Consider the following 13,665-nt stretch of genomic DNA (forward strand, 5'->3'; position numbering starts at 1 on the left):
GAGCTTACAGTACATTCTACTTTGAAGCAGCAAACTGGTTAAGTTTGCAGAGAGGATTCTGTAGGGTTTTAGAGATGCTTTTTGATACATGATAATCATCAGCAAGATCTTTAAACTTTCGTACAAGCGGAAAAGAAAGTAAGATGGTTAAAAGAGAAACAATATATGGAGGGGGATATATGGCTCTCTTACTAATACTTTTTGCAGCCTAACAATACTGCTTTTGGTTTCTTTCCCCCTTCTGCATATGGGTTTTCTGTTTTATAGAATTGTATCTAATGGCATCCATCTGCCAGTGGAACAGACCCTGCTGGTGGAATAGATTCTGGCTCCAAAGCAGATTTGGGAGACGCAATAGGGAGGAGAGGAAGTCCATTTGCACAAGCAGAAGGCCACACACCTTGGATGGAACGCATAGCTCCATTCCCCTTATCCTTAGATCTTACTATAGTGGGGAAACATTTGTTCAAATTGTTTATGGTAGTATGGCCATAAATTGGCTACATAGTCCTGGCTTCATTGGAGGTCCTGTGAGTGTTCTGCTATGTGATTTTGATTATCTGTTTGCATAAGCAGAAATTGGCCTTGAGTGGCATAGAGAAGTGAAGGCACAGATGACCCCCATCCCCAGAAAAATGATAGTAAAACATCCCCCCCCCGAACATTTTTTTTGTCCTCAGAAATGATGGGGAGGAGAATGTTTTTCTGAATTTTTCCAGTTTGTGTCTGTCTGCGCCCCTCCCCCCTCCCCCCCAGCCTTCACATCACTAGGTGTGCAATGTCATGCTGTATTTATTGAGCCATCATACTTACGTATTTTGGGTTGGCTGCATTCATACTGTCTTCATAAAGGTGTGAAATAGCATCTCTGTATAAGGCTGTGACAAGGCTTTACTGGACTGCGACCATTGGAAGTGGGAGTCCAGAAAAAGAGCAGTTACAGCTGGTGTTCTAGACTAACTGAGGTTACATTGAGCCTTTTCTGGATCCACCTAGAGTTTGTCATTTTAGAGGTGCAAGAGCGGGAGTTCCAAAGGCTAATCAGTTGGCATGTCTGCCAGTAAGGCTGCTTCTAAAATCACAGTGCTTGTTTGCCTAGTAGGGTTCTCCTGGAATCTCACGAATCTTGGGGTTTGCTAGTTATTGTTTTAAAAATAAAAGTTACAAAAGAGTAAGGTGGTCCTGGAAGAGTTATTTCTACATCTACAAAAAAAGGTTTATATTGTCCGTACTTGTCTAGGTGGAATTTGAAGTACTACTTGGAAAAAGGCTTGGTAGCTCCATATCCATTCAGAAGGTGATGCAATGTTGCTTTGATTAGATTAGGCACTGGAGGAAGGTTGGGAATTAATAATTTCAGGAAGTCCCATGCTAGCATATAGAGCAGGTGTGGGCAACTTGTGGTCCTCCAGATGTTTTGACCTACAACTCCAATCATCTCATATCATTGGTTCTGTGGACAAGAATTGATGAGAGTTGTAGGCCATAACATCTAGAGGGCTGCATGTTGCACTCCCCTGGTATATAAGCTGTGGACACTAATTTGTCCACATTAATAGAGAATTCTGGCAGGAAACCTTTGTCCTTGTTACCTGACCTTTCCAGACAAAATGGAACCATTTGAGCTAAGGGGCTGGTGACAGGGTACACACTGGTGACAGAATGCTTTCTGACAACATTTTGAATCAAAATTGTTTGTGCTTCCATTAATATGGGGACAAGAGTTGATAAAACTAAAATGGATATTAATTAATAAGCATATGTGTACAAAACACAGTTTGAGTATCCCAGAAGGCATGTGGATCACTCAGCTTGCTTTGGAGGGAATTCCCACAAGCCTGTTTTACAGTTCCCTGCCCCCATTCTGGGAGCCGATGATTGTGTGCTTCTGGTGGGAAAGGTTGGGGCAGGCAATGTGAGGTTAGTTCTGATGTTGCAATTGGCTTTTTCAACCGTGTATACATCACCCCTTGATGGCTGGCATTTTAAGAGGAAAACCAAAAACACTGATATTTGGGGGCTGTTTTCAGAGGGCTGCGGAGAAGTCAGGAGAACTGAATGTATAGTAGGCTGGTTAGAATAAACCTTTCCTCGTGCTCTCTGTGAACATTCACTTGTTACTTGAATGTTTATGTGATGTTACTCTTGCCGTATTTGCTATGTAGGCATTTCTTCTTTCCCCTACCATAATGAGTTACAGGTCAGTGGCTAGGCAATGGGTCAATCCAGTGGCAAACACTGATTTGAGGGGTCATGTCCTTTTCCAGTGGCCAGTGACAGCACCACCACCAAGCTGTTCACCAGGTAGACACGTTGGGAATAACATTCCTTCTTTCACCACCTTAAACTAAGAATCCAGTTTTATGCAGGTCTACTTGGGTCCCACTGAATTCAGTGAGGATTATTCTTGATAAATGTGTATAGGACTGCTGTATGTATAGATTTGCATCATTCAGTGGGAGCTACTTTCTTTTCCAGCTGAATACATGCTTGCTGCAGGTGGTAAGGATTAAGCTAGAAAGGAACAAAAGAGAAAACGAGAGGCACGGAATCACACAGGGATCTCATAGTACTTCCTCTTAACCTGGAAACAATTGATGATACTTGCACCATTGCTCAGCCACTACATGTATTTCCCCTACCCCTTTCTAGCTTAACCATTATCCTCAGAGAACATGCATGTGCTTGGCAGGTGAAGCAGCTGTTGCTGAGATTTAAAGTGGAGGCAGGAGAAAAGAGACTATTATTCCACTCCCACAACCTACATTAACTCTTCCACCCTCAAAATCACCCTGAGGGACAGCTAATGGCTTTCTGTGGATAGCCAGTTGCTGTTCCCTTCTGTAGGTGGTTATTAGTGCAGGTTTACTTCAGAAATAATGTGCTATAAAACGCTCTTAAATCATTGTACATGTAGGCTGATCCTTATGAAAGAATAAAAGCCTACAGGTGTTCATGCATGGCCTTATGTGTTGTACACTGGCGCTATGTAATTAACAGCAATAATAACAGTAGGTGAACATGTTAAACCATTTTTAAGATTACAAACTGCAACTATGATGCAAGTACACTGTCTGCATTCACTTGTGAGCATGTCCCCCTGTCCCATACAAGCTTACAGCTGATGTGTTTGTGGTGCTTTTTGCTTCAGTCATCTGGATAGTTTTTACTTAGAGAAATGGTGGTTTCCCTCCCCCCCCCTTTACTTCCTCATTTTAGTTCATGGAATGATTTTCTAAGAGGATTAAAAAATATAGCAAAGGATTGATGCCAAAGATTGGGAGATTTTGTTGCTTAAAATACAGCTTTCTCTGTGTGTGGTGGCGTTCACTTTGTGGAACACCTAGGGGCTGTTCATGCAGCACACTAACCCACCCTCAGTAGTTAAATGTGGGTTGTTTTGAGTTGTGGGTTAGCGTGTTATCTGAACGCAGCCAGGATAGCTTGTTAACCATGCAGTGTGGCTTATCAGAAGATGCTAATACATAAATTAAAGCCTTGTGATTATCTGCCCTCAATCAATACTGTGGCTTTGGATAGTGAAAATGAAGTGCTCACTCTGCTGTGTTATGCTTTCTGTATCTTTCGTCTATAATTTTCTTACTGTGTGTGTTGATTCCCACATGCCCAGAATGATAAGTGGGACTCAAAAATGTTTGCGCTTTGTAAACGAATTCCCTTCCTTTTGCAAAACCAGTGCAAGTTTTTTTCTGTTTAGATATTTTTAAAAGTTGAGATTCAAGACAGGTTTTATTTATTTATTTATTTATTTATAACATTTCTTTACCGCCCAGTAATCGAGGCTCTCTATTTCAAAACAACTTGGCGACATGATGCTAGTGAAAGGCATAAAGTGCCTGATTAAACACTGCAATCATTTTTCTCAAATATGCCTTTCATCTGAGTAAAAATGAAGCCCCTTTGATATCTGGCTTCTCCATAACTGCCTAAAGTAAAGTGATTGCTTGGCTTGAATTCTGGGTTCCTTGGTGGGCCACTTTGTATATTTTAAAATAAATCAGACTACCCACCCAATGCAAAAATAGTAGGTTGAAAGGTGGGAGAAATGTCCTGAGTGCTTCGTGATGAAAAGAATCTAATCTTCCATCATTCCTAGAATCTGGAGCAATAGAAATAATTTACCAAACTGCCTGGTTTCGGGGAGTGTCTATCAAAGCACATCCCTAATTTGTTGGGTCATGATTGCTGTTTCTGTGGTTGTTCTTTTGTATTGCATTTCTCTCAAGGTGGATGGATTTGGTTGCATACAATGTGGGCATATCTACACTACCGCACCTCATGCCATACAGGATAACTTGGATCTTTGCCCATTTGGATTCAAGCCATGAACCCTCGTACTCCAAGCTTCTGTTTTGTGGTTGGAGAACCTAGAATGCAAAGCTGGGAAAGGCAATGGTGGAGAAGGAAGGGAACCACCCTTCTCAGAAGGGGGTGAACAAGAAGTTCCTGATATGGGGCTGTTAAAATGGGTTGGAAACCAATATGATTATTGCACTCAATGGCAGCAAATCTATCTCTGACCTTTTTCCACAAAGTGCAAACTCCCATTAAGATCATCACACATGCATGGACTGTGCTTAGTTGATGAGCATTGTGGTCTTATTGTTTGTAATAAGCCAGAAGGGAAAAGCTGATATTTGCAGCAGTAAGGCAGCCTAAGCATTCTCAGGTATATAGCTAGTTAGTTTTAGCTGTCGGAGTCAAGTGTAACTCTCTGTCCCATTCACAAAAGGAAGAAGATGCTTGTTTTCTTTATTTATTTACTGCTCCACATTGAAACAGATTCTGGAGCACTGAACAATAAAACATAAAGTGATAAAAAGATACAAGAAATAAAACACCATAATAAAATTATTATTTTTAAAACAGATTAACAATAAAACTGTGGCTGCTCATTCAAGGAAGGCTTCCTGGAATAAAGCTGTTTTCAAGAGATGCTGGAAATAACACAGTGTTAGAGGCAAAGAGTTACATAGAAAGAGTCCCCCACACTGAAGATTATTCTCTGGGTAGACACCAATCAGGCCCTAGGTCCATTTGGAACCATCAGGAGCATGCCTTCTGATGACCTCAATGATTGGGCAATGACCAGGCATTACATACTTTTCACTAAATACCTTGTAATGCTGAAGAGGGCAGAACATCCTCAGAACAATGCTAGGAATCCTCAGGACTGATTTGATCCAAGGATGAATTTTGGGGTGTAAAGGGGGAATATTATGTGAACACATATCTGCAGAAGTCTCATATTGTGACCTGGTTTGCACATAACAGCTAACTGTAGGTTGTTTAACTTACAGTTAGTTGTGGCCATGTACTTGTTGCTTCAGCTTCCCCAAACAACCCAAGAACACCATGTTCCTGGCTTGTTGTCATGACATCCAAACCTGGCACTCTATAGTTTAACCCTAAACAACCCAGAGTTTTAAATGAAAAATAAAACATGGGTGAAAACTCTGGATTGCTGGATTCATACATCCCAATAGCAACCCAGAAACAGGGCATTCCTGGATTATTTTGGAAAGTGGAATGGATGGGAACCAGCACATTTGTTCACATGCTCCCCAAAACAATACATAGTTTGTAAACTGCAGTTTGTTTGCTCGTGCAAACCAGGCGAGAGAGTATTTTCACTACACCTTGAACAACCACAATTAAACTCCACTGGGAAGGTGATGTCAGTTGGCTTGAACCTCTGTACATTTTACTCTATATGGACCAATTGTTTGTTGGTTCTCACAGTAAGGCAGTTGCCATTTTCAAGTCTTGTTAAGAGTACTGCTTTTTCTTGTTGCACTCTCTCTACTGTTGCCCTGGGGAAGCCTTTAGTGCAAGTTTAAATTAATCTTGAGACTGCACTTCAACACTTTGCTCTAGGTGGTTGATTATATGATTAATTGTTCTTGGTTTAATAAAAGAAACAAGTAATTTAAAAGATAAGACTTTCCTGATGATTTTTTTTTTTTTTTTTGGCCAACAAAATGTCTTATTCAGCAAAGAAATTTGTTAAAAGAGCTTTTAGGATTTTCTGTGGTGTATGTGTTTGACTAGGTGGCTAAGATCAGATCAACGAGAAATATTAGCTTCGGTGTGTCTTCTAAGAAAGGTACTCCAACTAGAACTGCTACCATGAATCAATGTAACATGGTGCCAACTGTAGCATTCACTAACCTATTGAGCCTTCAACTGAGCAAATCTGCCCTGAAAAGTAGCTGCTCAGGGACTGTCCAATTAAATGAAATGTCAAACGACTTGCTCAATGAGAATGTGGCCTGCCAAACCCTTGCCAACAGGCCATCTCCGTAACTTCACTAAAAAAAATGTCCATTCACTTCAATCACATTAAACTTTGGAATTGTTTCTGCTGCTCTGTGAAGTTAATGGTTTAGAAATGTTCATGATCAACCAAAAAGACCTTTTCCAAATATGTAAATACTTAAATAAAGAAGTGCTCCGGAAACTCCTCTTTCTCAGACAAGTTTAGGATATAACACCAAGGACAAAACGTGGTTTCAAGTGCAAGCATGGCTCCTTTGTATCAAACTTTACATAACAGCCAATTCCATGAGAAAATTCCATGAGAAATGAATGCTCATACAGCATTCTTCACTCCTAAGAGGTACTGCCAACGCCATTTTGGTTCATATGCATGGAAACAGGTGGGTGTCAGCATATCTCTCCAAAAGGAGATGGCTATCAAAATAGAAATCTGAGTAATCATGCTCCAAATCAAAGTCCAGCACTGTAAAATGCAAATACAATGGCATTAAGCCTGAGCAGGGTACACAAACATGTGAGTAGGGGCATGAGGTTGCATACATTGGCTTGAACTTGAATAGAAGCTCTCTTTAGAGCTACACTCAATGTAGCAAAGTCAGAAACTGAAGGGGTAGTTCATGTAGGGGGTGATGCCCTCTGCAAATTTTAATTTGCTTTTGTAATCTTCTTTCTTCTGTTTATATCTATGTTCATCACTCTGGAATCTGTATTAGATAATTGAGTGGTATATAAATGTTGTAAATAAATAATATAATCATAATGTCTGTTTTTGTTTGGCCACAAATCTTTTTTTCTTGAAAGAATTTGTAGTTGGCTCTCTCATTCCAACCTATGTGACTATGGCCTTAGCTAGACCTACCTGTTAGCACGCGACGGAAGAGGGAAGATGTGTTTATCATGAGATCCCTCTTCTGTTTACACGCGACAAACTCAGAAGGAGAGGCGTCGCGCCCGCCATTTTTTATTATTAAAGGGCCAGCAGCGCACGAACGCTTGTGCGGAAAAGGTAAGTAATTGTTTAATTTAAATTATTTCCCCCGCTCCCCACACCCTACCCCTAATGGGCACAGCGCTCTTAAGGAGCGCTGTGCCCCGTGCATGGTTCATGGCTCCTCGCAAGGAATCGCGTCAACCCGCAGTGCCCAGCCACACGTTCTGTGGAAAAACCGGGGCTAAAGGGGAGGGTGAGATCCTGGGGCAAGGGTGGGATAATCCCTCCCTGACCCCGGGATCCCTTGTGCGTCATGTGGGGGATCACCCCGGGATTTCGCCCCGTCTAGCCATGGCCTATAATCTGTATTTGACTTGATGTGAAAGAGAAGCCAACACTTTCTAAACATGTTACTTAATTTTCTTGGCCTCTTGGCCCTGCTGTGTTCACTTGAGAAGAGAGCCTTTTTACAATGCTTCTCCTCTTAACAGTTGTGTACTGTTCCTGTGAAAGAGCTGTTTCTGTTGCACTCAAACAGAGGCTGCATTCCAATCATGAATGAAGTGGCTCCTGTGTGAGAGGTAGACATAAAGTACTATGGGACTTAAATCCGCTCTTTTGAGTTGCATGTAAAACATTTTTGTGGAGCTTAATTCATAAAATGGTGTTTTCAAACATATTTTTTTGTAAGAAGTCCTACAGAAAAATATTAAGTGCAGCTTTCATGTCTACCTATTTCTTTGTGTTTCATGAGGAACCTTGGTATTTTCTTTTGCCTCATTTAATGAATGCCTACTTATTTGCTGATTGCAAGGGTTTATGGAGCCATCTTGTTGAGGTTGAATTCTGTTGTACAAATGGAAAAATATGGAAAGTGGAGGAAGGAATTGAGTTCTGATTTGGATTGCAGCCAATCCACATTCCATCTATCTGATCTTTTATCCTATATCTGCACAAGGGCAGTCTTGTCTTGACAATATTTGCTGGATCCAAGCTTTACTTACAGAGAAACACGTGTTGTAAATATGCTAATAGCAACTTGTCAATGAATCGGTTACCTATTACCATATATAATCCTTTTGTACAAAACAAGTCTGGAACTTGTTGCTTGAGTGTCCCAGTCAGTTGTTGGCAATGTTGCTATGATTCTAGGGAGGGGTCATTTTGACACAAGGAAGAAAAATTGGTCATATAATGTTAAAGAAGAGCACAGCTCCTGAGATAAAAGGAACAATCATTTTCTGAAGGGCCACAGTCAGAGAAGACTTGGCTACTGCTGTATGTAAGGCCAGGTACCCCTGCAATAAAAACTTGTGAGCACCATTTACAGTTCATGGTACCATGCTTGTAATTTGCCATTTAAGCAGATACTTTTTGTACCCAGATTTAAACAGTAAAATACAAATGGCCTTGATAAACAATCTATGAAAGTTATAGAGATGAGCAAGTTAATTGGTCTGCATCTCATCTCTTTTTTTTCTCTTTGCCCTTCTCTCTCCTTCTTCCTTCCTGCAGCTCTGCAACCCAAGCTAGAATGCTGTTGTTCAGCCTGTCCTAGCCAAAACTAACCAAAATAATACAGTTTGCAAACTCAGTGCACTCTCCAACTGTTCATTCTTGAGGCAAAATTAGTGCCAAACTTGCCACTTTGGATGTTTGATTGTTTGTTGTTACGAAGTTATTTGCAGTATCTTCAGTTCTACAGCAAGCTCCATTACAACTCTAAATGCTTTCTAATCTTAGTATTACAGTCAGAAGCCACAACAAATGTCTGTTTATCACAAATCAGCCAAACAAATTATTGGTGCAGGGGGCAGGAAGAGAAAAAAGCCAGCAAACAGAAGAGGTCAAATTATGTTATGCAGCTTCAGTGCCTTTATCTTTCGTTACAAAAATGGCACAACATGGTAGAAAATGTTAATGTAAAGCTACTGTCTCTAAACTATGGGTACCTGGTTGACAGCTGGTTGGCCACTGTGTGAACAGAAGGCTAGATGGACCCTTGGTCTGATCCTGCATGGCTCTTCTTATGTTCTTAACTGCAGTGTGTTTATTTGCATTATGCAGCTAGATAATTGGGTTCTCTATATGTAATTAGAAATTCTTGGATTTTGATTAGTATATAATTACCTTTTTAAGTTGAGATTTGCAACAACAAAGTCAGTTTCTGCTAGCTAAGATGATATTGGCAAGGTCAGTACAAACTCCATTCCTTGTGGTAATGCTTGTGTTTAGTACCATATGTAATCTAAGATTGGTCATATTACATGAGAGAAAGCATAGAAATGAAGGCTTTAAGCTGATGATGGCTGTATCTGACTCCATCATAGTAATGAGGAAGGGGGAAGAGTAATATCAGGATATATTAAGAGCTGAGCAATTGGCATATTATTCTCTTAAAATAACAATGACAATGACAAGAGTTGATAGTCACAAACGTCAGAACTAAGTTAAGTTTTATCCTGTTTGTTTTTTATATTGAAACAAAGCTATGCAAACTTTTTTTCATTTGTTTTAAAGAAGTACTTCATATCCACGCATAAATATTTTTGTAATGCCCTGTGTCATTGGTCTCTTTCTTTTGTCCCCTTAATAAAGAGGACTTCAATATAGTAAGTAATAGTTCCCCATAAGGTACTCTGCAAAGTTCTGCTTGCTGTAAGAGGAAACAAACAAATTGTTCTGCATACCTATCATGTAAGCACTTGTCTGCATTTGTTCATGGACTAAAATTGAATTCTGCTTAAAACTATTACCTGGAGGACTTTTTTTTAATATACGTTTTGCAGAAATGTATGACTGTGGTAGAGCTGGGGCATGTTCCTGCTATTCTTGTCAGCTGTCCCAGAAACCTCACTTGCCTAAGGGGTTTTATTTTATCAGCTCTGAATACATTCATTTATATACTTTTGCATTTCTGTTTTTTTTTTTGTTTTGTTTAAACAGGCTATGCTATGACTACTTGAATGCTGGGTGGTCGTGTGTGTTTCTTAAATCTACTACTAGTAGTAGCACAAGAGTAGCTTTACTAGAATGCCTAGAATTCATGTCTGTGCATTTATTATGGTTTACTATTCAAAGAACACTGGGGTGTTGTTGCTCTGTGAAGATATAGAGAGACCATGTAAGCAGCTATTTGGGGAGCTTTGGCTGAGAGTCAACTTATACATTTAGGAAATAAAGAAACCATTTAACCACATAGTTTACTTCACACCTGCACCTGATGCATGGTAAACTTTTCCTAACCACTTGGCAGAATGATACAGACAAGCAAGCTGCTCAAGGGATGAGAGAGGTCACCTCAGGCTATTTGAGCTCTATGATAACATCCAATTCCCACATTTGGTTTCTTTATCATGCTCTCAACAGTTTTACACAAAGCATGTCAGAGAACGATGGGAAACCAACTTGTTTTTTTATTCTTGGCTTGTACCATGCCAAGGTTCTTGTGCAGTTAAGAAATAATAAGTACTTAAGAATGTAGGAACTTGTGCCCTAAGAAATAATAAATACTTGCAGAAAGGCATTACAGTGTGGAGTGCTCCTGTTCAGGATCTCAGCCAGCTAGCCTCTTTTTTCAGGATGTTATTGTTTATTCGTTCAGTCGCTTCTGACTCTTCGTGACTTCATGGACCAGCCCATGCCAGAGCTTTCTGTCGGCCGTCGCCACCCCTAGCTCCTCCAAGGTCGAGTCCGTCACCTCCAGAATATCATCCATTCATCTTGCCATTGGTCGGCCCCTCTTCCTTTTGCCTTCCACTTTCCCTAGCATCAGCCTCTTCTCCAGGGTATCCTGTCTTATTATGTGGCCAAAGTACTTCAGTTTTGCCTTTAATACCATTCCCTCAAGTGAGCAGTCTGGCTTTATTTCCTGGAGTATGGACTGGTTTGATCTTCTTGCAGTCCAAGACACTCTCAGAATTTTCCTCCAACACCACAGTTCAAAAGCATCTATCTTCCTTCGCTCAGCTTTCCTTATGGTCCAGCTCTCGCAGCCATAGGTTACTACGGGGAATACCATTGCTTTAACTATGCGGACCTTTGTTGTCAGCGTGATGTCTCTGCTCTTAACTATTTTATCAAGATTTGTCATTGCTTTCCTCCCAAGGAGTAAACGTCTTCTGATTTCCTGGCTGCAGTCAGCGTCTGCAGTAATCTTTGCGCCCAGAAATACCAAGTCTGGCACTGCCTCCACGTTTTCTCCCTCTATTTGCCAGTTAGGATACTCCATTCTCCCTCTATTTGCCAGTTAGGATACTCCGTTCTATTCTATTCTCCCTGCACTTCTAATCCCACCCACCAATATTTGCCCATTGGGTATGCCCAGTCCTTATTGGGATGCTTTTAGGGTTTCATTTTAGGGTCCCAACCTAAAGTTTTTCTTTCATTGCTGTCTTTGTGCAAATCATGGGCTTCCTCCAAGCCTGCTGATTGTTTGCTTTTGTGCATAAGACATTAGTTTCTCTTGAAATCCCTTTTCAGACTGAAGTGTTGAAATATACAACTGTATATGTACATTGTTTTTGCCATATATCTTTAGATTTATCTTTTAGATGTAATAGCAAGCTTGCTTGATTGACACATTCTGATCATACAACTATTTTTCCCCTTCTCTACATTTTAGGGACATCAGTATGAACAATATAACAAGGTTACCAGAGGATGCATTCAAGAATTTCCCTTACCTTGAAGAGCTGTGAGTATTACAATCTAATACTTTTGTGGAATGAAGAGTGAGTAGAGTTTGGCTGAAAAGTAAAATAGTGGTGTGAAAAATCAACTGAACAAAGAAGGCATTATACTTAATGGTAAAATAAATAAATAAAACCTTATATGTGCTTCAAAGACAGGTTGCCACTTACATGGGACCTTTTTATAGTAATTATTTTAATTGTGATTGCAGTGATGACATAGTCTTAATTACAGTGTTATCCAAAGATAACGCAGGGACTGTGCAATTAACATGTTTTAAATGGAGCTATGCTAGATTGATTGCATAGCTTCTATAAAACGTGTTACTGTGGTTCCCATCAGCCCTGTTTGGAGCAGTTACAAGAAGGGGGTGGGGCAGGGCAGGCTGTACTGAGAGAGAAATAAGGCTTTGTGAAAAAGCACATATCTTCCTTTCTCTCTCTCATATATGACATATCAACGTAAAGCCGTCCTTGGAGATCAGATGTGCTCATTAAAAGGATCCTGTTTCGTTACATGTACATGTTCCATGCTGAAGGGTATTCCTCCCATAGTTTGTGCCTACACATGTCTGCCGGCAAACTCAGCTGAAAAGGGGGTTGAGAATTATGGGCTGAACTTGGGTAGAATAGGCCGTTCAAGAAGAGTAAAAAACCCTGGGTCATTCTTTATTTCACTCCATGAGATGCAGCTTCCTGTATGTTTTTAATGTAGGAAATGAGGCATTGAATCAGGACAGACACAGGCCATGGCTAGACCAGGCCTATATCCCGGGATTGTCCCAGGATCATCCCTGTGCATCCTAATGACACACGGGTTCCTGGGAGCAGGCAGGGACCACCCCTCCATTTACCTGGGATAATCCTTAGGTCTAGCTAAGGCCACACACACATACAAACATGCATGCACATGGTCTCTCTGTGTGCCTCATATTTTTATTTTCTCTAAACCAGCCCCACATTTAAAAAAATCAGATTTCATCCAAATACTACTTATTCTTCAGGGATGTATGAGAATTTACTTCCTGTTTGCAAATCATCATGAGAACATGTCCCATTTGCAACCCCAAAGTGAGCAGGAACAAAATTCTCAGGATATTTTCACAATTTCCCAAACTTGTATTTGAAAGAGTGCACTCATGCAAGTGTACTTTTATGAAAATGTGATTTCTCCTCCACCCCACGCAATCCACATTTTCATGCTTGCACATGCATATTTTCACAATTGGAAAAAAGGTGTTTGTGTTCCAGAATGTAAACAAGGCAAACCCAGCTTCAAAGAGGAATTCGAAGAACCTCAGCCAGCTCGAATGTTACATGTGCCCATTCCTACTTGCTTTCCTAAGTGCCACTATAGTTCACTAATAAATACATGACTCCCTTTAAAGATGTTAATACTTATTAGGGTATCCAACCCTTGAAACAAAAATATTGGTTCCTGGATGTCACCTGGGGTGGGAATTTTAACCCAGCAGTAGAGCAAGGAAGTGGAGCCCAGTTTGGAACACGTCTTGGTGCAAAATCTCGCACACACAAGCAGTCGCACACACAAGGAAAACAAAAGCGATGGGTGGGTAAGGTAAAAAAGGCCTTGGCCCTGTCTTTTTCTAGCAAATATTTTTTGGGGAAAAGGCCTGAAGAGTGGTGGTGGTTGGCTGGCAACTATGGGTACAATCCAGTGATGGAAAAGTGCAAGTGCTAATTATATTCTGCTATTGTAAAACAACGCTAGTTCAACTCCAT

The 13,665-nt window shown here is 40.5% G+C and overlaps 1 protein-coding gene across 1 annotated transcript in view; it reads left to right on the forward strand.

Moving 5' to 3' along the window:
• The window catches only part of LGR4 (leucine rich repeat containing G protein-coupled receptor 4), a 110,903-nt gene that overhangs the window by 45,278 nt on the left and 51,960 nt on the right, over positions 1-13,665 (forward strand). Inside the window, exon 2 of the mRNA XM_063117343.1 lies at positions 11,856-11,927. Within this exon, the coding sequence (XP_062973413.1) occupies positions 11,856-11,927 (72 nt within the window). The remainder of the gene's footprint in view (positions 1-11,855; positions 11,928-13,665) is intronic.

Source organism: Elgaria multicarinata, chromosome 2 (genome assembly GCF_023053635.1).
Source record: "Elgaria multicarinata webbii isolate HBS135686 ecotype San Diego chromosome 2, rElgMul1.1.pri, whole genome shotgun sequence".
Lineage (NCBI taxonomy): Eukaryota > Metazoa > Chordata > Lepidosauria > Squamata > Anguidae > Elgaria > Elgaria multicarinata.